Raw genomic sequence first — 26,547 nt, 5'->3', positions numbered from 1 at the left:
CAGCTCTGATCTACGGCCAAGGATTCTTCTACAGATGCAAGAGTGTCCTTGTACTTTGCCTGACTGTAGCAGCCAAGACTGGAAGTGGAGAAAGCATGGCGAAAGCCGGGCTGGTAGGAGGCTGAGGTAGGACTGCAAGCTGGAACCCAGCCTGCGCTCTTCAGCAACTTAGCAAGATCATAAAATAAAAATAAAATAAAATAAAAAATAAAAATTAGAAATTAAGCAAAAAATAAAAATTAAAAATTAAGCAAATTCAAAATTATGATGTCGTAAAATAAAAAATAGGTCTGGGGATGGAGCTAAGTGCAAAGGTTCAATCCTCCGTACTGCACAGCAAACAAAACACACACACATCCCAAAACATAAAGTACAGAAAGGAAAAACCAAGGTAACACAGAAATTTTATAACTGAGGAATAATCTTAAACAGTAAGGAGCCTGTTTTACTCCAAAGAACGTAGATTTAAATTTGCATTAAAAATGCCCCCTACCATGCTCATCTGATTATACCTTTAAAAGTATAAAGGTTGAAAAACATCAGCAATTATATGCAAGTGGGACGATGATTTCTTAAGAAGTAACAGAATTATCATCAAGATTAACTAATAAACAAAACTCTATACACTACATGAACACAAACATATGAAACAAAAAGGAATATCCATAAAATATTAAAAACGAATTTTAGGGGCTGGGGATTTAGCTCAGCGGCAAAAGCGCCTGCCTGGTAAACGCAAGGTCGTGAGTTCGGTTCCCGGTACCGGAGAAAAACCAAAAAAAAAAAAAAAACGAATTTTAGAAACTACAACACAGGGACTCACCACTAGGTGAGCCCATCCCTGAACATCAAACGCCAAAGCAACAAAGCTACTACAAATAAAGAGGAAAGAGACAAATTCAAAAGAAAACTATGCGAAGGCTGTGACAATGCAATTTAGAGAAAGCTCAAAGACCAACACAAGCAGAAAACGATGTTCTCCTCAGAGGTAAGCAGAGAGGCAAACTGCGTGAGAGCTCTTTAAAAATGAGTTTCATGGCACTGGAGGTTGAACCCAGGGCCTGTGTACTGAGCTGCACTCCCCAACTCTTTCTTATTTGAGATAAGGTCCCCCTAAATTGCGCAGGGTGAGCTCAATCTTTCCCATCCCTCTTCCTCAGCCTTCTAAGAGTTCTGGGATTACAGAAGCAAGCACCTGAGACACTATTACATTCATCTGACTGGCTAACTTATTTATTTAGGTTTTTTATTTTTGAAACCAGGTCTCTATGTAGGCCAGGGTGGCCTTGAACTCATGGTGATCCTCCAGCCTCAGCCTCCCGAGTGCTAGGATGATAGACGTGCGCCACCACACCTGCCTTTTTACTATTAAAGACTAGCTTGTTTTACACCAGAGAACAAAAAGGCAATGTGAGTTGTTAGTTTACAGCTGAGGATGCTCAGTGCATGATGCACGTTTGTAATCCCAGCACTCAGCCAAGGCAGGAGGATAACTTTTAAATTAAAGGCAGCCTGGGCTACGCAGTGAGTTCAAGGACAGCCTGAACTACATAGCAGGACACCGTCTCAAAACACCAAACCAACAAACATTTAAAGATGAGGTTAGGAAAAAGCCTTCATTTCCCTCCCCATAACATCCCCAAGGTAACCACACAGGCAGGGTGGTGTGGGGAAGTTAGTGCAACGATGATCAGCTTCTTTCAGTGATGTCTGACTCTTTCCAACCCCATTCTTCTTTCCTGGGCTACTAAACTTACCTAAGCACGATTCTGGAGAGAGCACCAAATCCAAAACTGTAAGTACTGCTCACAGCTCAGCCACACGCTCTGACCAATTTCCGTTTCCTATAAAAGAGGAACTGTCTCCCTTGCCTTGTCATACATATACTCTCATAGCCTAGAGCTTGCCACACTTTTCAAAGTCAAGAAGTCTTATTCAAAGGAAAGCAAAGGTGCAGTCCAAACACATCAAACAGAAAAAAAGCAGAAAGGCCCTAGAGGTTGAAATTCGGTGTCCTAGTAATTTTTTCTGGAAACAACACTTTAGAGAGAGCTTGGGGTACATGAAAGTTCTTAAGACTATTAGTTTGGGCTGGGGATTTAGCTCAGCGGCAAAACACCTGCCTGGCAAGCGCAAGGTTGTGAGTTCGGTTCCCGGTACCGGAGAAAAACCAAAAAAAAAAAAAAAAAAAAAAAAAAAAAAAAGACTATTAGTTTATTTCTGGGTATAAATAATTTTAAAATATGAAATCTTCATGAAAGTTTTATAGGCTCCTAAGCAACTTGTAACTCCAGGAATTAATTCAGCAACTTTCAATTTAGGCATATACCTCAATAGAGCCAAAGTGCTAAATAAGAATATTTAAAATAAGCTTTATAGTACATCAACTTACTGGATTTACCCGTAGGTAAAATCCCATGAAAATAAAATCCATTGTTCTCTAAATCATGCTACTGTGGAACTCTGTCAAAATAAGTCATAAATTATGCCTTCCAGAGTTAAGAATGAAGCAAAACCATCTCTTCATACTGATTACATACAAAGGTAAGAAATTACCGTCTGCAACACTAGGGACAAGGTGATCGGTGAAGGAAGGGGGTGTAACCCTAAACCTCTGTTTCTGCTTATACGTAAGACTCTTCCGGGTCCCACAGAGCGCTGGATACTCAACGGACAGCAGAAATAACTAATCTCCTAACCCTAAAACCAAGCAGCCTCACTTGTAAATATCAGGTACATTTGAGCATGAAACAAAGTGTTAGTTAACAGAAGTATCTGTCAGATAGAAAGAAACTGTGATCCTGCGCAAAGGAACAATTTATTCTGTTAGTGGCTACATCATTATACATACTTCTCTAAACCACAAGGTAATATATACAAATTATCCTAACAATGGGGAAAAAAACAACTGTGACTGGTGCCTAATACAGTCAAGACCTTCGGTTCAATTCACAGCATCACAAAAAACACATACCTAATTCACATTTTCTTTAGGGTTTACAGAGTAACTCCCAAAGTAGAACAGGAAAAAAAAGGGAAATGTGCTTTAAAAAGTGACAACTCAAGTTGTATGTCCAGTAAAAATACTTAAAACTGCAGAACTGCACTGACATTCATCCAGAAATTAAGGGTCCCACTGCTTAGTATCTTGCAAATACAATGGATTTTGTGCACACCTAGGGATCACCTACTATATGATAAAATTCTATTATTTTTCATTGCACAGTATTCAGCTTCCTAAACAAAAGGTGTCCTAAAAAACATTTTCCTCAATACTTAAACCAGATTATTTCAAAATACAAGAGAAATCAACCAGACAGGAAATGCGAGTTTAAGTTCTTTGTGAAAATAGAAAGTCAAGACAAGAAAGTAAAATTTAGCTAGAAAGAGAAACCTGACGGACAGTCTGAGGTAGAGTTCACTGAAAGGAGCTGAATAAATCTCAGGTTAACTCAGGACACATACCTTCTCTGGCTTGTGCATGTTCTAGGCTTGAGAAAATGCAACTGTTTTCTGTAAGACACTCAGAGTTTGAGAACAAAAACTGGATTCACATGTCAGAATACTTGTTTACATCTGGTCCCATTCCATCCAGGGTTCCAAGCAGTTTACAATCTAGAGAGGCTCTTTCTAATTTCTGGTTCAAATGTCAGGCTAACAGCATAGAAAAAAATTTAACCAAACATTATGTCCCTTGTGATTAAAACAAATAATTCTGAAGACTAGATAAGAAAAAGGATCTCCAGGGGCATGACAGCACAAACATTTTCATACAGGAAGGAAAATTCCCAAGTTTTTTTAAATGAATGTACAACTCTCAAAGAATTTCTACATTGGGTATTAAGAAAATATGACTCAGGCTGGGCATCGTGCTACCTGCGATACTGAGGGTACAGGATTCCAAGTTCAAGGACAGCCCAGGCAATTTAGCAAGACCCTGTGTCAAACAAAAAGGGGGTGTGTCACTGAGTTGGACATTTAACCTAGGCAAGGCTCCAGCTTCAATCCTCAATACAGCCCAGAGGGAGAGGTAAAGGGAGAGAGGGAGGGAGGGAGGGAGGAAGGAGAGGTAAAGGGAGAGAGGGAGGGAGGGAGGGAGGAAGAAGGGGGAAAGGTTAGGAGAGAAGAGATAAGGGAGAGGAGAGTGGAAGAGGAGGGGAAGAGAGGAGGGGGTGGGAAGAGACCAGAGAGGGTAGAAGAGGGGACAGGAAGAGGAAGAAACGGACTCTGGGTCATAAAGTGCATTCAGGTTCTTAAGCTAAAGGCACAGGAGCACTTCTTGCTTAAATTTTTTCCTTTACAGTGAAATGTTATTTTAAAAACAAATCGATGTATGAACATCTGTTACAGCAGCAAGTAATAAAATGAGCCCAAATAAACTAAGCTGTTAAAACTGGTATTTTGCTTGATTTACATATTGGCAGTCTTCATTTTAGTTTTAAATTTTGCTTGCTTCTTTTCTTTTTCTTTTTGGAGACAGGGTTTCACTATACATTTCAGGCTGGCCTTGAACTCACTTTGTAGCCCAGGCTGGCTTCGAACTCACCGCAATCCTCCTGCCTCAGCCTCCTGAGTGCTGGGATTACAAGCATGAGCCCACCATGCCCAGCCTGCTTGTTTCTTGAGAGAACTAGTGGTCTATGTAGTTGGCCCCAGAGAGCCTGATCATGTTAAAAACATGACAAAAATCCAAAGAAACCTCACAGATCTGAAAATAAAACTTGAGTTTGACAGAGATTCATCACTAGGCAAGAAACACCTACTACATAGGACAGAAATGAAGTAAATTTCTAAAAACTTTACACCTTCATGGAAAATTTCCTTATCTCTATTTTTATTCAGAAAAATTGGAACACCTAATAAAAAAATACTCAGTATAAGGTCCTGTGCATGTCGTTGATTTTTTTTTTTAAAGTCCAAGTGCTAACCTTTAACTGGCCAACCTGCTGTTAACATTTCGGTCACAGTAAATGAATTTAGAGATTCAATTTCCAGAGTTGAGAAATTTCTAAGGAAATAACACGTTTCCACAGACCAAGAACTTAAGACAAAAGATTAAAAATTACCTCAGTTTAACAGTATATCACACATCTCTCAAATTTAAATGTATCACTTAAATCTTCTAGAAAAAAATCAACCCTTCAAGACATTAAAATTTCCACCGTGTAGATGCTGCTTGTAAAGTTGCAGTGTTACAGTGCACTTTCAGCCACCTCTGGTAAATCCGTCACACTTACACGTGTTGACACACTTACTATTATACTGTGATCTTTCAGAGAAAGACACGATGAAGCTCTCCAGAATGAGCAGGGAAGGAAATATAAAATGCTGGAGACCCCAGTGAACCTTCCAAGGAGAGCCACGAAATCAAAATATTTTTCAAAGTAACCCCAACAGCCTTTTTATTTTTTAACATATTGACATTTGCACCCATTATGTAAAAAAAAAAAAACAGTTGGTAAAAGTGCAAGTACCTTAGCACAAATCAAGATTCATAATGATTAGTTATTAGTTAACTAATTAATTAAGTTAGCCACATACTAATGGGGGTGGGGAGAGCCAGTCTGAGTTAACAATGTTCTCGATGAAACTTTAGAAAATTAATTTTATTAAACTCTACCCCTGGGTAAGTATCTTCTGAACACCCTACAGGATAAATGGTTAGTCCTGGTGCTAAAGCATATCCACGTCATGTGTAACGTCTCTTGTGAGATTATCTGAGCTGTGCATCGCACTAGTCACTTTTCGCAGAGCACTATTGTTAACTTCAAAGAAGGACTGACAGACTACGGTTATTCAGGAGAAAACAACTGACAATATTTGTTGCCAATGATAAAACTTCACCTTTCAAAAGAAAATTAGAATTTTGAAAAACCCCTTCCCATCATGAGCTTGACAAGCTTCCCAACACTTCACAAGTTTTTCATAAGATCAGTTATATTAACAAACATTTTAATTGTTGCATAATAATGTGTCAACATTCAGAAGAATTGCATACTTCAGTGAACCAGTATCTTTCAAATGACCAAAGCACGGTATTACCAAACCATGCGTCAGAACAAGAGCCAATCAAAACGGAAGATGCATACACCCAAAGGATTTTAAAGTAACAGGGAACAAGGAGTCCTTTGATAAGGTTTCCGACTTCACATTCCAACTAACCTTCAATACACTATGTTGTCAAGTTCTGGTATCCACCATTACCTGGAGCTATTAAAATACTCTCCAGCTCTCGAACAGAACTCACAGCAATCCTTACACGTATCTGTGTAAGGCCAGACTTCCTCACATACTTTAACCAATGTGCCACATTGCAACAGATCGAACACAAAAGCAGATATGAGACTCCAAGCCCAACAATAAGTGGTTTACAATGACCAAAACCAGTGTCGCCGTTTACACTAAACTTTTCAGAATTGGAAAATTGTATTTCATAAAGCAATGCTATTTATATTAACATATTTCATAACAGCATGTAAAATTTCCCCATTTTAACTTCAAACATTAAATATCAATGGATACAACCCACAAAAGCAAAAGCTCTTTTGGGATATTCATTTTTTTTTTTTTTTTTAATTTTTTTTTGGTTTTTCTCCGGTACCAGGAACCGAACTCACGACCTTGCGCTTGCCAGGCAAGTGCTTTGCCGCTGAGCTAAATCCCCAGCCCCTCTTTTGGGATATTCAATTCAGAAGAGTGTAAGTGGGCCCTGAGGTCACAATGTCTGAGAAGAGCTGGATTAGGGGATTCAGATAAGTAAACACAAAACCTGGGTTTTTCTTTTATTAAGTCATGTTATTTTATTTTGAGGGCCACTAACTCCATTGAAAATGACAGCTTTGTTTTTCCTCAACTATTAAAAAAGAAGGTTTTTGTTCGTTTATTTTTTGAGACAAAGTCTTGCTTTATAGTTCAGCCTGGCCTGGGACTGAGGCAGGCTGCCCCTGTCTCCCAAGTGCGGGGATGCAGGCGTGAGCCATCGTGCACAGCTTTACGAGAGGGATTTTGGTGCTAATCAGTATTGTCCTACATGGTTTGGTTAGCTCCTCTTTGGAGTTAGAATTCCATCTATACAGTTTTGTATGGAAATGTACACAATTATGCTAAATACATAAAATGTTTGAAGTAACATTCAAAACTAGATTTTTAACTTTGACATGCACACCAAATAGTAATGTCACACTTTTTTTAAATCAATTCTTTATTTAGGTAACAAGTTGGTTATGTTCACTGCATCGTATGAAACATCACAATATCATACTGGAAAGGTACTATCAGTACAGGGTTGGATCAGAGTGGACAGTAGGAACAATAAACCATTTTTGCATTCTTCATTCCCTATCTTTTAACAAACCCCCAAACCCAGTAAAGGGACAAATAGCTTGTAACACCATCATGTAAAGCATTTTAACTTACAAAGCTAAAATCTAAAGAATAAATAAAATATATTGTGGCAGTAATTCCTTTGAGACCAAAAAAAATCAGATATACAATAAATCAAGTGATCAGGACAGCTGTCTGTATTCAGATGTGTGGCTCTCCAGAAACAGTTTCAGGAAAACGTTACAGAAAATACCATGAATTCCATTTCACACAGGACCAAATGAAGACTCATTTCAACTACACACAAAGGCAATTACAACTTACTGAAACACAATTTAAACATGTATGAAAATGTTTACAAAAGCATCCACAACATGTAAACCATGTGTAAATGGATACATTCACGACTTCTCCTACCCCAGTAACTTCTTTTAGATAAATACTTTGCTCTTCTTCATGTTCAGCATTAGTTGGATTTAATACATGCAAAACTTAGAAGAATTTAAGAATTCAAGGTTACTGTAAAAATAGAATTAAACTAAATAATCTTCAAGTACCTTATGTGACAACCACTCTGTACCGTGCCCAATGTTATAAAACGAAAGGTTACTGAACCCATGAAAATATCTCTGTAATATTTCCTTAGATCTAAAATAGATAATTTTAAATGTATTTATAGTAATTTCAATGTGATATTCTGAGCTTTTAAAATAACATACAGTTAAAAATTATACCAAATTACACAAAACTTGTTGTATCATAAAAGCTGAAAAAATTAAAACTATAGAAACCCACATGTAAAACAAAAAAAATCACAATTTACATTATAAAGGCAAATCTCATTTAAAAGAATTTGCAGCAGTGAGATGTCAAAGCAAATTATAAATAGGCATAAATTAATCCATTCGGTTTCAAAGATTTTCTAGTAAAAGTTGAAGGATGTAATAGATACATGCATAAAATTTGTAAAGATTTATGTTATTGCCGAATACACTTTATCTTGAAGCAAGGCAACAATACAATTTGGACATTATCGGAGAATAATTACCAGTTTGGTAATACAGGTAAAATTGGAAAAATATTAAATAACAATTAATAAATACGTATCCTATAGTAAATTGCTCAAATGAAATTCCAAGCTACAGAACTGCAATAGGCTTCCGACTCTGTGAATCAAAAAAAGGAACATCTCATACAATTCTTTACTCTTACATGCTTCTACGTTGTGTGCTCTGTTTTTAAAAGCCATAATGTATCTTCAGAGGATAGCTAACTATATTCCCATGCACCTCAGGCACATTTGTTGATTTGTGGTAAAATAATTCCATTGGTTTCTAGGGCCAAAAGTTCGAATACAGATGTAACCATTATGCCTGAGGTTGGCAAAAAATACTGTAGTACAGGCAATGCTACGAGTGGCCATTATCAGAAAACACAAATATGAACAAAGGATGGGAAATGCTAATGCTTTTCTGCTCATATCACAAAACGTTGGGAATCCACAAGAATATTTTCCCCTTGTACTGAAGAAAATTGTGATTAAAAGTTTTTCCCCCAATTTTCTGAATCAAAAGCATTTTAGAAGGTTTATAAGGCTACCATGAGTCTTCTAGATCTCCAGCACCCTACAGGAAGAGAAAAGGAAGAATATTATTATTATTTACCTATACTGCTTCCAGGTTGGACTGAATTTCAAAAGAAAACAAAATTAGGTGAACAAATTACCTGCCTTTCTTTGTCTGAAAAGGTACTTTTACAAAGAGGTATGTGTACTGTACACTGTGTGTATAGAGGTATCTGTCTAATGTAGACATAACTGGTACAGTTTTTCGCTCTTCTCTACCAAATGCCTTCCTCTTTCTGAAAACACTTAAAAATACTCTGGCATTGGAAAAACAGATCAAGACATCAACTACAACATCTGAAGATTCCAAAGTCTCATATTACGATATCTTAAGCAACTTTAAATACATGATATGCAAATAGCAAGAGGAAAAGTTAATGTTGTACAGTTCAAAAGATTGTTTTTTAAAAATTCCTCCATGACTAATATCCATCTGTAATTTAAAAACGTTTTCAAAAAAGAAAACACATTTATTTTTAAAAAGAGCCCATTATGCTTGCATTTATTAATATTTGATTCATACTTGTAAGAAAAACCGACAATGTTGCAACCTTCAAAATGCTCATGTGACAATTTTCTCACATGTTTACATGTGCCCATACTGTCTGCGGTGAATATTTTGTATCAAAGAGGGGCTAAAAAACAAAACTGACTTTGAGTAAGACTTACAGATTTTACATTAAAAAAGTTTTCCCTTTCTGTTAATGAAAAAAATTCAGTCAAAAGTTTGCTAAATTTAATATAAATGCAAATGAACTTCTAATGAGTAGTTTTCCAATACCCAAACCTGGTTATTAAAAAAAATTAAAGAATAAGTACAACATGCATAATTATTCCATATCACATGCTTTATTTGGACTTATAATTTCATTCTAAACACTTGTTTGACATACATTTGGATATGTATAGGTAGGCTATACAGAATATACAAACCAAAGCTATATGAATAATATACAGGTTTTTCAAAAATTATGTTTCATAAAGAATACAGAGAAAGGAAAAATAACCACACAGCCAGTATCTCACAACTTCTAAAAATAAAACTACAGAGATATAAAATATAAACAAATTAAACAACACAGAAATTATCAACCTTGAAAGAAAAATTACACGCCAGCATCAGCCATTCTTTGAGGGGTTAAAGTTATGAAAAAGAACACAAATTTATTACAAAGCTAACGATGAGTGTACTGATATATAAAATAAGCAGTATAATTCTACATTACAAGCTTTTCCACAACGTAATCTCTTTAAGCAGTAATCTTTAATCCTAGTATAAATTTACTAACTCTATTAATTGGCAACCTAGTATCTGGCATACAGTGTGAATTAACATATAATCTCATTAAATCCAAAGTACTATAAATAGTTAATTTTTAAAACTATCTCATAAAGGTGTATGCAAAGGCCTTTTTAAAAAACAAGGCTATAGGAATATAATAAAACTAGTTTTTCCAAGATTCGAATAACAAAATGGTTATATAAATACACACATTATACTTCCTAAGTAAATCAAATCAAAGATCACAAAAATATCACCCCAAAAAAGTCATATTTTTCCACCACTCATCTTTGTCCCTGCATCTTCATCAGAGCTGTCTAATTCAGCAAGACCACTTCCTGATTCAGTATGGCTTTCCTGCATTGTCACTGGGTTTCCAGCATCGCTGTTCGAAGAAGCAGCTGCAGCAGCTGGGTCAGCAGGGCTTTCTTCTCCCTCTACTTTAGCTAGCCTGTAACTAGTCAGCATCTCCTCCAGAAGTTGTCGGTAGTTTCCCCTATGATTAATTCTCATTTGCCTGAGAGCTTCCACCAATTTTCCCTGTGATCCACTTTCCTCTGCTTCATCGGAGGCCTTTTTTTAAGATTCAAGACCCCAGTGTCAGTAGACAAACTAGGATATCACATGTATTTCATAACATATTACACAAAATTCTCATTTTTCTACCACAAGTAATGTAGTCTAAGCATGAAAACATTTCATCAAGTATCAATTCTTACCTGTGTAAATTAATAAAAACTTCTAATTATACCTTAAAAATTACTCTTAACAAATTACCATTAACTAGTTTATGTTTTATTTCAGCTGATATTTGAAATATAATCTGAAATTTACTCTGCTTTTAGAATTCAATAGCAACATAAGCATTTTCTACAAGTGACTTACTTTAAAAAAATCATCGGTTATAATGAAAAAGAAATTAGTCTTTAAAGCAAGAAAAAGGATTAAGAAAAGCAGGCCATCAAAACATTAGTTTCTTTTTTTCGGCTTGATGCTAAGTGGGAAAGAAGATACAAACCATAAAACTATATGAATTAAACTAGATTTCTGGAAGAATTAAGACCCTTTGCGGCTAATGATTTTATTTACTTTTGTCTCTAAATGCAGTACTTTAATAAAAATCTCTAGATAAAATACAGATTATTTTTACCATAAGGTATAAATATGAAAAGTAAACTACTCAATCCTTTCATGGTTTATTAAATTTAAGAAAACGTACAGGTTTCTACAATAGCTATTTCATCTTGTTAGAGAAGCTCCAATCATTCAAGCAGACCATAAAATCAAGACAACTCTCTATTACATGCCTCCTGAGTGAGGCAGTGTGAAATATGGTAATTCTTCATTCATGCCAAAAAAAAGTTACTAAGAATCTAAGGAAGCTAATTTCCCTTTTAAGACCAAGTTAAAGAATACCAAAAGACAACAATTTACAAATCCAGAAAGTAGGCCCTCCTATAAAAACTAAGCTCAGATTCCTCAAAGTGGAGGACAAAAAGTGGTGGAGTGGTGACTAAAATCTGTTTTATGTGCTTCACTACTGGTTTAACCTAACTAGATCATGTTTCAAATAATAACCCTTATAATCATTCTAGGCTCAACTAGGGAAATGTGGACACATTATTACACAATATTATGAAATTTATTATTAAATTTCATAGTTACAATAATAGCATTATGGCTATGTAGAAAAATGTCATTTTTAAAAGCTGCAAGCTGCAATGTATACAGTAAACTATTATAGTGTGTATAATTTGCTTTCAGAGTTTAGCCAAAAGATAAAAATCAACCATAGCAAAATGTTAATTACCAAATCTAAGAAGAAGGTATACAGGTTCCTATTATTTTTGCAAAATTGATTATGTAAACACAGTAAAATATATTCTTTGTTAAAGAATATATTTATGTTTTTCCTACAGTAGGAAAAAAAAGAGGATCTTTAAGTAAAGTTTCTCATTTGAATGTATTCAGGAAAGGTGAAGGTGGATCAATGAGGTAAGTGTACCCCACCGCAAACTTTGTCAGTTTTTAATCAGGTCTTCCAAAAGGAAACATTCTACTTTATGGAGACCCAAGACACCTATTTTCACCCCCAAATAAGCAAAAATCTCCCCTATTCTTCAACTGTAGGGTATTAAAACACTACCGACTTCAAATGAACAGCTGACTTACATGTAGAAGTATTAACCCTTATCACAGTCATTTATGAAGCTTTTAAAACTATACAGATGCCAAACTTCCAGTGCAAGATATAGAGGTACACTGGATCTGGGTTGTTTTTTGAAGCCTCCAGATAATTCTGATACAACTACGGTTGAGAATCTCACACAAGCCATACTCTACTTGGAGTTATACTTATTGATAAGTCTGGACTGGTATTATTTGAGTTTATTTTGGTGGATTCAACAAATAAAGCATTTGCCATTCCCCAGCTGACTCCTTTATTGTGCAAGGATCATCTCTATTTCTGTGAATTACTACAGTAGTAGTGGTTAGGGAAATTTTAACAGTGTATTAAAAAATACACTAACACAAAACCAGTAACTCAAGAAAATAAGAATTTACAAAGTCACTGGATTGAAAGAAAACTTAAGCTCATGACCACATTTAAAAGTAACTTTTACCTTATGACACGTTACATTTTCCCACCATGCTAGACACATGATGGACGGGTGGGCTGAAACACCTTCCCCAGGCATTGCGTTAATTTTTTCAAATTCTTTCATGGGCTTTTTGCTAATATCTGAAGATGAACCTACTATCTAGGTTCCTGTACTTTCTTCACCTGAACTTACAAAGTTCACACAGTACATCACTTTTTATGTATCTATTATAGCAAGTAACTCTACCATTCAACTATTCACAGTCTTTCTGTAAACTTTTGTTTTTTTGAGACAGGGTTTCACTGTGTAGCCCAGGCTGGCCTCGAATTCACAGCAATCCTCCAGCCTCAGCCTCTCAAGTGCTGGGATCACAGGCGTGCACCACCACACCCAGCTGTAAACTCCTAAGAGTAAAAAAAATTTCACATTCCTTTCTATATCCTACCACACAAGTAAGAAAAATTAACATTTTTGTATATTCTCATGTAATCCTCAGAGGTTCCTTATGAAATAAACACTAAAATTGTCATTTTTACCAGAAAGGAAAGGAAGGCTCAGAGAGATTTGTTAGTTACTATCAAGAAGTGACAGAGTTCACAGATTTGAGCGCAGGTGTAACTAACCTCAATGTCCATCTGAATGCTCCCCTGAATGTACTAACAGTTTTTGCACCAAAGTCCCTCATACACCTAACATACTTGTTAAGGAAATATTGGTGAAAATAACTGTAGAAAATTATTTTATACTGAAATCTAAAATGTAAACATATAGTAAAGATTTATAAAGTCATACGAAACTACTTCAGGTGAGTTTTAAAAAATCAGAGGGGATGTTCCAATCTCATGAAAATACGGCCTTACACCAAGCAAGACACAAAAATACATACAGATAAATCAGAGAGCAAACTGGGTGAGGAGGATCGAAGCCCATTTTAAAAATAAAATTTTAAAAATAAATAAAATTTAACTTTTATTTTCAATGATAATATATATTTTTTAAAAACAGCTCCCGTAAGAAAAATTCTTCAAATGGTTATTAAAACAGTGGAAAACTAGTTAAAAATATGTTTTTGTGGAGACCTACACCCCACCCTGTTAATCAATTTAAAAAAATCGTCACAACTGAAATTCTCAAATATGCCACAATGGCCATGTCTATTCCATTTTAATAATGTGAAGACAGAATACGGAGATTCTTTTGGGTTTAAAAGAGACCAATCTGTGCTGTTTTCCTTCTCATCTCAAAAATCTAAATGCTTTGAAAGTTTCTGGTGTATAAATTAAAATGTGTATTAAATAAAACATAACTAAAAAGAAACCAGGCTTGAATGGTTAGTTTCAACAACTTTATATAAAATGTTCCTCCTTAAAAAGAAATATATTAAGACAATGAAAGACAAAATGATTTTTCTCTGATGCAGAGCAGTGGGCTACAGACAGCCACAATCTCTAAACGTCTCAGGCAGCATGAAGTAAGTACGGAGAATAGGTTTTGGAGTCAGCTTCATGCATCTACATGACTCTCAGTTACATGTGTAAAAATAGGGTTTGAGACAACCTACAAAACACACATGTACACAACTTGGCACAAGCAGGAGTTGGGTAAAATATGAGGTCACCTTTTACCCTCAGAAAATCAACTTACAGAGCTACACTGATCAATGGTACAGTAATGAACCTAAGGGCAGAACTTAAAATTTTAAATTCTAAAAATATACTTTCAAATAGTCTCTTTAATAAATGGTGCTGGAAAAACTGGCTGTCTACATGCCGAAGCCTAAAACTAGACCCATGTCTATCACCATGCACTTAAACTAAAGTCAAAATTAACCAAAGATCTAAATATTAAAAAAGAAACACTGAATCTACTGGAAAAGAAAATAGGCAGAAATCTTGAAGACACAGGAGTAGGCAGAGACTTCATGAATAAAACCCAAACTGCACAGGAAATACTCCTAAGAATTAACAACTGGGATCTCACCTTATTAAAAAGCTTTTGCACATCCAAAGAAATCATCAACAGAGTGAAAAGACAACCCAGAGTGGGAAAAAATTTTAGCCAACAGTCCCTCAAAGGACTTATATCTAGAATCTATAAAGAATTAAAAAAAAAAAAAGACCCCCCCCCAAATTTAAAAACCCAATCCAAAAGAGGGCAACTGAGATGAATACACACTTCTCAGATGAAGAAATACAGATAGCAAATAAATATATGAAAAAAAAAGTTCAACATCATTGGTCATTTGAGAAATGCAAATTAAAACCACACTGAGATTCCATCTCACTCCAGAAAGAATGGCTATCATCAAGAAATTAACCAACAACAAATGCTGGAGGGGCTGTGGGGAAAATGAACCCTTCTCTGCTGTTCGTGGGAGTGCAGACTGGTGTAACCACTGTGGAAATCAGTGTGGAGAGTCGTCAAAAAACTAGGAGCAGAGGTCCCATTCAAAACAGCTACTCCCCTTCTGGGCATTTTCCCAGAAGAATTAAAAACATCATACCACAGTGATATATATGTACCCATATTTACAGCAGCAAAATTTGTAATAGCTAAATCTTGGCAACAACCCAAATGTCCACTAACCGGGGAATGGTTAAAAAAGATGCAGTATTTTCATACAATGGAGTATTACTCAGCTATAAAGCAGGATAAATTTGAGACTTTTATAGGTAAATGGATGCATCTGGAGACCATACTCATAAGTGAAATAAATCCGTCTCACATGTGTAAGATGTGTAAGAAGCTGAAAGAGTAAATAAAATCCAAAATGTATAAGAGATATTGGGAAATGGAAAGAAACTGTTCAAAAGGAAAGAGAAACTAGAATGGGAGAAAAGACCAAAGGAAGGGAAAAGGAAAAGGAAAAATTAAGATAGTTACAAGATAAGACAGTTAAGATAGCTATACTACTGACTTCTATTAGTTCATTGAGAAGAAAGGTTTGTGCTTGTATCATTTGATCAATTTTTCATGCCTATATCATGCAATCTGAGCAACTACTTTGAAGATAACAATAAGCAATGTGGTAACCATTGTTATTCTCCTAGTTTGTTTTGAAATTTTTTATCAGTGTTTTTTCTCTTTCAAAAAATTTCAAAAAGCAAAAAAATAGGTTTCAGGACAATTAGCAAGCTCAATTTATTTTCAAAATATTAAGGAAAGTGCTATGAATAAATTTAAGTATTTCCTAGTCAAATAGCAATCTGTTTCCTTTTTGAGTGTTGGGGTTGGACATACACCTTGCACACACTAGGCTACCAATGACCTACAACCCCGCCCAACAAGTATTTACTGAGGTCTTACCACTTGCTGGGCTGTTGTAGGTACTGGGACTATAGGCTTAAAAAAAAAAGATCACGTGAAATCCCAGCTCTCACACACTTTGTATTTTAGTTAAAAATACAACTAGCATTTTCAAAACAGGAAAATGCTATGATCTTGGAGTCCTACCTAATATAAGACCAACTTAATGATAGAATGTAGTTTTACTTTTTTCTGACTTTATGGCAGATGGGGCTATCTCTTAGGCAATTTTCTATAGGGGTCATACATTCCTTTGAGAAACTGATGAGTACCACAGATAACCCCTTTGATTAAGCATCACTACTACATTCTTCTACATTTCATTTTAAAAACTAGGAATATAGGGCCTGGGGATTTAGCTCAGTGGCACAGCACCTGTCTGGCAAGCGCAAGGTTGTGAGTTCGATTCCCGGTACCAGGAAAAAAAAAAACCCGACAAACAAACAAAAAAAAGCTCAGGAATATATCAGTACTGTTTGAATGAACATATACCAAAAAAACTGAACTAAAGAAACAAGGTTAGTAAACAACTTAAGATTTCCCTAAATCTTCACCTAGACTTCCTGAATATATTTAACATTACTTGATTACTGGCTTATATTCAATTCAGCTTTTTGAAACATATTATCCAAAGTTTTTAAATGTAAGAAAAATGAATGAAACCTTCTTTCTAATGGCACTACTTCTAGTTATTGCAAGCCAATTCTAGCTCTGACATAAACCTGACATTTTCAGAGTCTAAGACAATCTGATTAACTCTGAATATCATTTTTTAAATATCTAAACAAAAACTATACCTGTTCCTTTAAAAGTTTAATTCCTGTAATACTTTTTAGCTTGCTCCTCCTCTTGTATTTCTATACCACTTGGGCAAGCTGACTAACAGCTCCTGCTACTGGGTCACCTGACAACATTTTCCATATTGCATTTATTAAGCAGACTGTGCCTAAACAGTTACTATAATGGATTAAGCTAAGGATTTAATTGTTTGTATTTTCTTCATTCTCAATGCTTCTTTGGTATATTGAGTACATTTCTGCTATTTATTTTCTTAAGGCAATGATTATTCTAAAAGGACTATAATAATGTTTTCCAAAATAGGATTCTGGGTTGCAAAGTTAGTTTTAAATACTAAATGGGGAAGTTTCTCTAATTCATATATTCTACTTATCAATAATTAAGTTTGGTTTAATTATTTCACCCCCTGCAATTACTCATAGTTACTTGACTTCTAGCATCTCCAGTCTATTACTAATAATGTTTCTATCAAAATTGACATGGACAGGGGATAGGGATTTAGCTCAGCGGCACAGGATCTGCCTGACAAACACGACGTCTTGAGTTCAATTCCCGTTATCGGAAAAAAACCAAAATTGACATGGATATTGCATTGAGCCTGTTACTCTGCTATCCCTATATATATGGAAATATATCAGTGCTTATTAATTTTATAAAGTATTATGTTTTATTGTGGCATTTTCATACATGCATATGTATTTTGATCATATCCACCCAGCAGGTCTACTATTCTTAAGTTCCAAATATAGTAGTTCCTCACCCTAAAATAAAGTTCAAAATGCAGCCCTATTTCTTATTTTTTACCACAGCAATTCTCTGCACTAGCCAAAAAGATGCCCCTTCCTTCCTTCCTTCCTTCCTTCCTTTTCTTTCTTTCATTCCTTTTTTTTTTTTTGGTACTGGGAATAATCAAACTCAAGACCTCACACCTGCCAGGCAGGCGCCATGCCGCTGAGCTATATCCCTGGCCTAGATGCCGCATTTTAAAAGATAGTCTATGCTTTGTTCTTTCTCTTCTCCTCCACTTGAAATGCCATCTTACCACGTTTCTGCCATTAAAGTCATTCTTCAACTCTCACGTATTCTCTAAGAATATGACTTTTCCTTCTTAGTTGAACTTCTATAGCAATTCCTATATGATTTATATGGCAATCATCACATTTATCCCCCCATATAAAGCTAATCCGCACACCCACCCCTGTGCTGGAAACTGAACCCATGGCCTCATGCATGCTAGACAAGCACCCACCCTCCCACTAAGCTACTGCTCCAGCTTGTACAGTCTAATTATGTAACTCTTTAACTCTTTCCTAAACTATAAAAACATTTTGCTTACTTGTGTGTTCATCAGTATACACTATATGTAGCGTGAGCATAAGCATGGGACCACACCTCATCGTTTATAGTCTCTTCATTAGTTCTCTACGTGGCAGAGTGTCAGTGTTTAATCTGCTGAAGTTAACAGAAAGCTTATATACAAAGGGAATTGGGTATGTAATCCTAAATTTATATAATAATTGTATTTAGAATAATTTTTATATCCTAAGCATTTGCCCTTGGTTTTATGGTTCTGTTTCTTATTTATTCACATTATATAACTAATATGTATAATTATTTTCTCAATTAAAAAGTTAAAAAGTCACCCTTGGTGCATGTTAAAAAGAAACGTAGGGTTTTTAAGCATTTTCAAAATCTTCAAGTAAGAGCTTTTTTGATTCAGGCGTGTGGTGCATGCGTGTAATCCCAGCACTCGGGAGGCTGAGGCAGGAGGATAGATACAAGTTCAAGACCAGCCTGGGCTGCAAAGTGAGCTCAAGCCCAGCCTGAACTGCAGAGCGAGACCCTGTCTCAAAAAAAGACAAAAAGACCAAAAAAAAAAAAAAAAAAAAGAGCTTTCTTGAGGGACCAAAAAATTCAGCAAGGTGTAATTTTTAAGATTATACACCGGCAGGATATTCTGAGGACCCAAGGAACTGGAAGTACATCTACAGCTCATAAGGAATCAGTAACACCTTCTGCAGATTTGTGCCCCTGGATCGGAGCACTGCAGCAGATACCGATCTATAAAAGACCTGAACAGCTAAGATTCCTCTTCCTCAATCCTCAGACTGCCACCACTTTTTAGTCATGTCAACATCCTACACTCATTTGCTTGGTGGTTCTCTTACTGTATCACATGATACATCTTTACTTTTAACTCAATAGTTGGGGCCGGGGACATAGCTCAGCGGCATAGGCACCTGCCTGGCAAGTGCAAGGTCCTGAGTTCAATTCCCGATACCAAAAAAAAAAAAAAATTTTAAATTAATAGTCACAGTTTTAGATAAAATGCTTAGTATGTGGAGACACTAACTGCGAAAGAACGACTCAGAATCAAAGCTCTAGACCGATGACGGCGAGCTTTTCAGAGCTCTCAGTGATAGAAGAGCCCAGTGTGGCACACGGGCCATACGTTCACCACTGCTCCAGACCGAGATACTTTATCAGCAGTATTTGGCATCACTTATTCAAGCCACTGACACTTCAGTGCAGCATGAAACCTTCCTTTCCACCCGCACACTTTCATTGTTAAGAAAAATAAATTATACTTACTGCTATGTAATATTAAGTCCTGGAAACTGAGATGACAATTCTACTCAAGGTACTGTTTCTCAAGACCTGCCAAGAGCAGCTGCAGACCTCGAAAAGGCTCTATTTCCTCTCTAGGAATTTTACTATTCCCTTAATTTTCAATACGTATGTTTCAAAGATTTAAGCCATTTTATTTTTAGCTGGCCCAAAACTTGAAAAAGCTATGAGAAATCTTGTATTTGCGTTACAAATTCTAAAACTGAATGCCACAAAAGGAAAATGGGAATTCTGGTCTGAGCAATAAAACAAACTCCATAGAAAAAAGCAGGCTGTAGCCCATCAATATTCATAGGGATAGCACAATAAAAGGTAAGGGGATAATGAGTTTTGCTCTGATGAAGCACAAGAGTGCAACAAAAATGGTTTATCTCAGGTTCAACATTCAGACAGTGATAATACATGAATATTAGAATGAAATTATACTTAGGTTTTGAACCGAGCACACAGGGGCAATGAAAGGACTGGTTGTTAAAATAATAATTCACTAACTTCTGGTGCTGGCAGCAGTCTGCTGGAGAAACTGAGGTATTTAAACGTACATTCTTGCCTCAAAATGAAAGGTATGAACTAAAGAAGGAGGAAAGGAAGACAGACAGGGAGGAAATAGGGATAAGCCCAGACAAATGACCTGATGCCAAGGAAGCGACAACCAAGCTACATACAAAACAAAATTTTACATCTACTTCTATTTTAATACATTTTCTAAAACTTTGACTAATTCTACACAATGCAAAACAGTTAATAATTTATTATAGACCTTATTATGTGAATAGATTCGTACACAGTATTTACATTGTAAAATTACTTCAAATGCTTAGGAAATAAAATAAAACTTACCCCATCGCTTTCTCTATGTGGATTCAGTCTACTATAAACGGCTTCAATAACACTGCGCCTAAAGAAAAACAACAGAGTTTTAGCTGGCTGCATAATTTTAAGCTCATTTTTCAATTAATACTTCATTTTGAACTATACTATAACACTGTTAAACTGAATACAATATTCATTGCCAAGAACACAGTTTCTGCATTTCACTCAGAATTTGATCTTGCATAATCCATTTGTTCTCATTTAGCAAGAAAAAATCTCCATCCTCAAAGTGTAATTTCTTTTTTAAAACTTTTTTAGGTTCTTCAATTTTTTTTTAAAGTTCTTCAATTCGAGAGACATTACCTCATTTAATCTCTGGATGACATATACTTCTGATTTATACTTTTGCCCCACTAATTACTAATAGCTCAGTAGCAGGGCACCCCAAGTTTGATTTCCCAAACCACAAAAAAGCTTTCTGCTTTACTTACTTGCCAGCAAGACCTCCTCCAGGAGGTAAGTTTGGGATATTTTCTGCAGACAAAATGCGCATGACATGGGCAAGATCAGGCATTCCTTCCTCACCAGACTTCTCCATAATTTCTGCAGTTTATAGAAAAAAGTTCCTTAATTAATGTTGACAAATAACTCACTAGTCCCAAAGGAACGAAATAGGTACGTGTGGTAGTGACTATTTTAAACTACAAAAACAAATCTCTACCACTAATAGGGAACAAAAAGCAATGTAAGAACTTTTTGCATACATATGCTCACTGCAGTATTACTCATGAAAGTAAAAACTAGAATTTAATGTCTTAGCATAAGGGAACAGTTAAGGAAACTCTGACATAGCTACCAAGTGAAACCGTTTAAAATCGGTAAAAATAAATCACAGTACTTATTAATGTGTAGAAACAAAACAAAAAATGTACACTCTCCATTTCTATTTAATAATTTCTGGAAAACAAATTTTTAAAGAATGATTATTTGGACAATGAAAAAAACTCCTCAAAAGTCAAACGATGGCAACTTTTGTAAGACAACAAAAAAGCGGTATCCTAAGCAGCCCTCAAAATGTGTATCTCAAACCTTTTACCCTCCATGCCTCACAACCTTCTTCATGCTCCCCTCTTCACCTCTGCCCTGATGGCCTCATCTCTGCGGCTCTCATCAAAGCAGACTTCTCTTTCCTTGGCTTGGAACTCTTTTCACACAATTCAGTGAACCCCTTTGGATGGTTAAATCCTGTTCACCCTTCAGTTTCAACTGCGTATGTTACCTTCTCAAGTTCCTTTCTGTCCCAAACATAGAGTAGGTACCCTGCTCTCTATCCCCATGTATGTTTATTATGTCAAAAATTACAGCAGAGCTGTAATTCTTCTACCTAGACTCGTATCAATGCACAGGGCTTCTAAACCTTAGCACTGACATTTTGATTAGACAATTTTTTTTGGAGGTTGGCCTGTGCACTATCGGATACGATGCAGGATCCCTGGCCTCTACTTGGTACCAGCAGCACTCCTTGAGTTGCGACACCGAACAGGTCATACATAGTGTCACACGTCATCCGGAGACATAATCTCCCTGAGAACCACTGCTATCTAGTACATTACCAACCACTCCAGTCCAATCTGTCATCATCTGCCAACTCCATTAATGCCTGGCTTCCAAGGGGTACATATCGTGGCCTTCTTAGCCCTCTCCACACAGCAGGACAGATCCTTTAAAAACCAGTCACATCAAGTCGAAACTGTCCCCAAAATTCCCATCACAACTTGAACCAAGTGCAAGGTCCTGAGTGTCCAGTTTTCACAACCCTCGGTGATACGCTTCCTAGCTGTCTCTCTTACTCTTCTGCTCTCCGCAGGCGTACCACAAGCCCTCCTCAGCCTTTGCTGCTCTCTCTGCTTAGAATGTGCTTTCCCAGTTACCAGCTCACCACAAACAGAGCTTTGCTCAGATGTCTTTTCTCACAGAGACTTGCTAACTAACCTTCTTGCTATTCTGCTGACTTGGGTTTTCCCTTTTTAAAATTTTCAAGTATTGGTTTCTACTAACATATAAACTCCAGGAGGCTTGCCTTGTTTTTGCTATAACCATGATACATGTGCTCAATGAAGTCTGAATGAATGAATATAAGTAGAAAGTACTCACTTCACATCTGATGAACTTAGCTTAAATACTATTCCCTGTTTAACACTGCATTTGCTCTCAGCCATCTGTTTCTTTTTTTTTTTTTTTTTTTTTTTGGTTTTTTCTCCGGTACCGGGAACCGAACTCAAGACCTTGTGCTTGCCAGGCAGGCGCTTTGCCGCTGAGCTAAATCCCCAGCCCCTGCTCTCAGCCATCTGCAACTACCAAAGACAAGGGGCTGAGGATGTAATTCAGAAGAAAAGCATTTGTCCAGCATGTGCAAGGCCCCGGGTTTGCTCCTCAGCACAGCAAAACACATGCAGCAGCCTTACCCAATATATCAGAAACTTTTAGCTCAAAAATATAATAATTCAAAATTCTAGTACAAACTGCTCTTAAAGAATAATGCCTTTTATAAAAACCACGTGGAATGGCTGCCTTGCCAACCATTTTAAAATGTTTTGATTGGGTGATTACAATCTAGTATTTGGGGCCAGATGTGGTGGCACACATCTGTAATTCCAGCACTTAGGAGGCTGAGGCAGGAGGGTTGCCCCAAGTTCAAGGCCAGCCTGGGCTACATTGTGAGGTCAAGGCCAGCCTGGACTGCATAGCGAAATCCTGTCCTCCGAACAAACAACAAAAAGCAAACAAACAAAAAATACAATCATGTATTTGGCACAGGCCGCAAACATCATGTTTCGTATCTGTCATTTTTGCCATATAACATATACTTTGTAAAGTTACAAGCTACATAAGAAAAAAAAAGTAATATTAAGCGATAACAATCCATGTTCAATTGAACTGAGCAAAACTTTGAGAAATGAAAATTTAGCTGTTACAGAAGTTAAGACTCAATAAAAGCTACAGTTTGCTGGGGATACATATGCTAGGTACTTAAATATTCTATTTATTTTGACAAAATTCTCTCCTTTGACCAAAACTTTAGTCAGGCTCTTGAGTACTAAGGAGGCCAACCTTGGGCTTTCCTCTCTCTCCCTGAAGAAGACAGTTTGGGGAAAGTTATCCTCCTTTGGTATCTGCACACCCTCATTATTTTATCTCTCTGGCCCACTTTCAGCAATAATCCTACCAAATCAGTTTACACACAAACCTTTTATCCTTCATATTTCTGCCTAGCAATTTTCTCTCTGCTGACTACTATCCCACTCCTTGGTTACAAACACCCACATGGCCTTGGTGAAGTCAGCTGAATTCAATCTTTTTCTGTCACTGCAAGACTCCCATGCAGCGGTCCCTGTATCTATTATCATGATGGCCTCCTTCAGTAAAGCCTGTCTCACTATCTTAACAAGTGTCAGGCATAAGTTCTTTTCTTTAATAATTTATTAAAACAACCCTCTACAGTGTTTATCTTTAGTGTTCAATAAAGAAACTGGAGTCATGAGAGGTTAAAGAAGTCAGATAAGATCAAATAACGAAGAGCTGACCAAACTGGAGAGCACTTCACAAAAAGGACGTGCTGCCAAAGCGAGCACTGCTCTTCATACAATACGTAATATTCAGCTTCGTTATGAATGTGGAACTCACACTGAAACACTCCTCCTGCCTACTGACAAACTAGAGCTACAGCCCACAACCCCAACGTACTACAGTTTATCAGGAAATATAAATTACTAACAACAATAACAAGCAATTCCTCTTAATAATTATTTCATCAAAAGGAATGAGTGCCTCTAACAAGGTCCTCAAAGTATTCCCCCAGGTTTCCATCTTCTCATCACTCTAAAAAGTAGGACTCACTGAGACCTACACACAGGGCTCACACTGTTTAGGAGATATACAGTTACAAAGCTAGAAAAGATCAATCCCCTCTCCTCAAATCTATATACATTAGTCTAAGATAGTAAATCTAGGCAGGCAGATTTTGGTTTTTAAGGCTTTCTTTTAACATGACAGTTTTCCCTACAAAAATTTAAAAGAATCATCTGATAAATAAGAAGGAACACTTTTCCTTTCCTTTCCTTCTAAATTAAAAAAACATATTATCTTCTTACCTTCAACCCGTGATTCCAAGTGCTTATCCAACTCTGAATCTTTTTTCACTGCTTCTTCTGAGACCTTGGGGGCATTTGAAAAGCAAACTAATACAATACTCATGTTATCTCGACTTCCCTGTATATTAAAGAAAGAAAAAGAAAAAAATACATTTCTATAGTCTACCAACTTTCTATTTAACTTCTAAACAGTTAACTACTTTAATCAATTAAGTTTATTTAATCATCCAGAATTTATACATTCCAACATACTCATTTTTATTTCAAAAAACTATTTAAAATTCAACCTGAAGAAATACTGTGCCTATATATAGGTAGATCTGTAGTTGTTTTTGAATTTTAACTGTGTGTAACTAGTCTTACCTATCACTATCTTATAGCCTGAAAAATAAAGATATCTCCAATCTTTGAAATTGTTTCTTATTCAATAGTACCTATTCCCAAGAGAAGCTTACGCCCAAAATACAGCCTCTGAAGCACTACAGAATTTTCCAGCTAAGTAATCTGCCTCAGAACAATGCTGCCACAACTCTATTGAACTTAATGTAGCTGAAAATTATTGATCAGCAGGGTATCTGAGAAGCTACAATGAATTAACTGCAAATGAAAGAAATCAGTTAAGTCTTAAACTATTCTGAGGGTGCAGCACCAAACAGTGGGATGTGACTGGACGGCTGGGATACAACTATATAGGCAAAGTGTTTTGGTTTTAGTACAGAAGATGGACCCCATGGGTGCTCTACCACTGCGCTACATTCCCAGCTCCCCCCCACTGCTTTTTTTAAATTTTGAGACAGTCTCACTAAGTTGCCCTGGCTGGCTTCAAACTGGAATCCCCTTGCTCTGGCCATCCAAGTAACTGGGATTACAGGCAGGCACCACCACACCCAGCACACAGGCAACTTCAAGAAACGGTCTGACATTGTTGTATAGAACCACAAGTCATTTCAGGGTCTTGAGAGAGCAAGCAGCAACAGCTAACATAAGGATAAATTTTACTGTAGCCTCTAACCATACCCTTCAGACAAACTGTCTTAAAAGAAGGACAATACAATGATCCTGAGTAATGAATTAAAAATCTCTCATTACTTCTCCTAGAGATATATTACTTTGAGTTTCTTAGAACACATAAAGTTGCTGTTGAAATAATGATGACTGTTTTCTATTTTTAGTGCTCACCACTCTGAAAAGCTCACTCCGTGGAGGTGGTAAGCTATTCTGCCTGACAGCAGGGTTTGCCAAGCCAAGTGAAAGTCAAGGCCATGCCCCTCCCGTCTTTTCACTCATTATGGCCAGAATCTAGCTGGTATCGTTTGGCCCTGATCTGCTACTTACGAAGTCCACATGGCATAGCTAAAACAAAAAAGTCAATCTTCTAACTTAATGGGAGGAAGATTTGAAAGCAATGAATGTTAGTTCTTCAGAAGACGTCAAATAAAGTCACTTTCTCTCCATAGATTCTTTGGTTCTGGTATGAAGATCCATCAAGAGTATATAACCAGATTTTTAATGTCTAGAAACCTGAGATTTCTACATTGATCAAAGTACTTTCACTTCTTAATGAAACCAACCAAAACTTTCATGACTTAACATTAGAAACAATGTTTCTGGTTGTATGAACACACAAATATATGTAAATTCAGATCAAGCAAAAATTTTTAAATCTAAAAATTTCAAACTACACCATGGATATAAGCATCATTACAATATTGAAGATTTTTTAAAAAACAATCACATAGAGTGAACATTTAACATTTTTATAAATCAAATTTCTTTTCTTTTTTTTTTTTTTTGGTTTTCTTCCGGTACCAGGAATCAAACTCATGACTTTGCGCTTGCCAGGCAGGTGCTGTGCCGCTGAGCTAAATCCCCAGCCCCTTATAAATCAAATTTCTTCTAACCACTTCCTAGTTTGGTAATAATGGCAAGAGCACTGTTTAACAATTCCTAATCAATGTTACACATCAAAATTCCATTTGATTTTTATAAATTATAAAGCCTGTCTTTTGGAAATTCAAT

The 26,547-nt window shown here is 36.3% G+C and overlaps 1 protein-coding gene across 1 annotated transcript in view; it reads right to left on the bottom strand.

Moving 5' to 3' along the window:
• Nucleotides 1-9,981: 9,981 nt before the first annotated feature.
• Nucleotides 9,982-26,547, bottom strand: part of Ppm1b (protein phosphatase, Mg2+/Mn2+ dependent, 1B) — a gene marked incomplete at its 5' end in the record, with an annotated part of 62,062 nt that continues 45,496 nt past the window's right edge. The window contains 4 exon segments of the mRNA XM_005390941.2: nucleotides 9,982-10,802; nucleotides 20,405-20,462; nucleotides 20,869-20,980; nucleotides 24,529-24,646. Of these exon segments, the coding sequence (XP_005390998.1) occupies nucleotides 10,497-10,802; nucleotides 20,405-20,462; nucleotides 20,869-20,980; nucleotides 24,529-24,646 (594 nt within the window). The 3' untranslated portion in view covers nucleotides 9,982-10,496.

This window comes from Chinchilla lanigera, unplaced genomic scaffold, assembly GCF_000276665.1.
Source record: "Chinchilla lanigera isolate Chin_1 unplaced genomic scaffold, ChiLan1.0 scaffold00040, whole genome shotgun sequence".
Classification (NCBI taxonomy): domain Eukaryota; kingdom Metazoa; phylum Chordata; class Mammalia; order Rodentia; family Chinchillidae; genus Chinchilla; species Chinchilla lanigera.
Note: the sequence above shows the minus strand (reverse complement) of the source record. Positions and strands in the feature narration are given on the sequence as shown.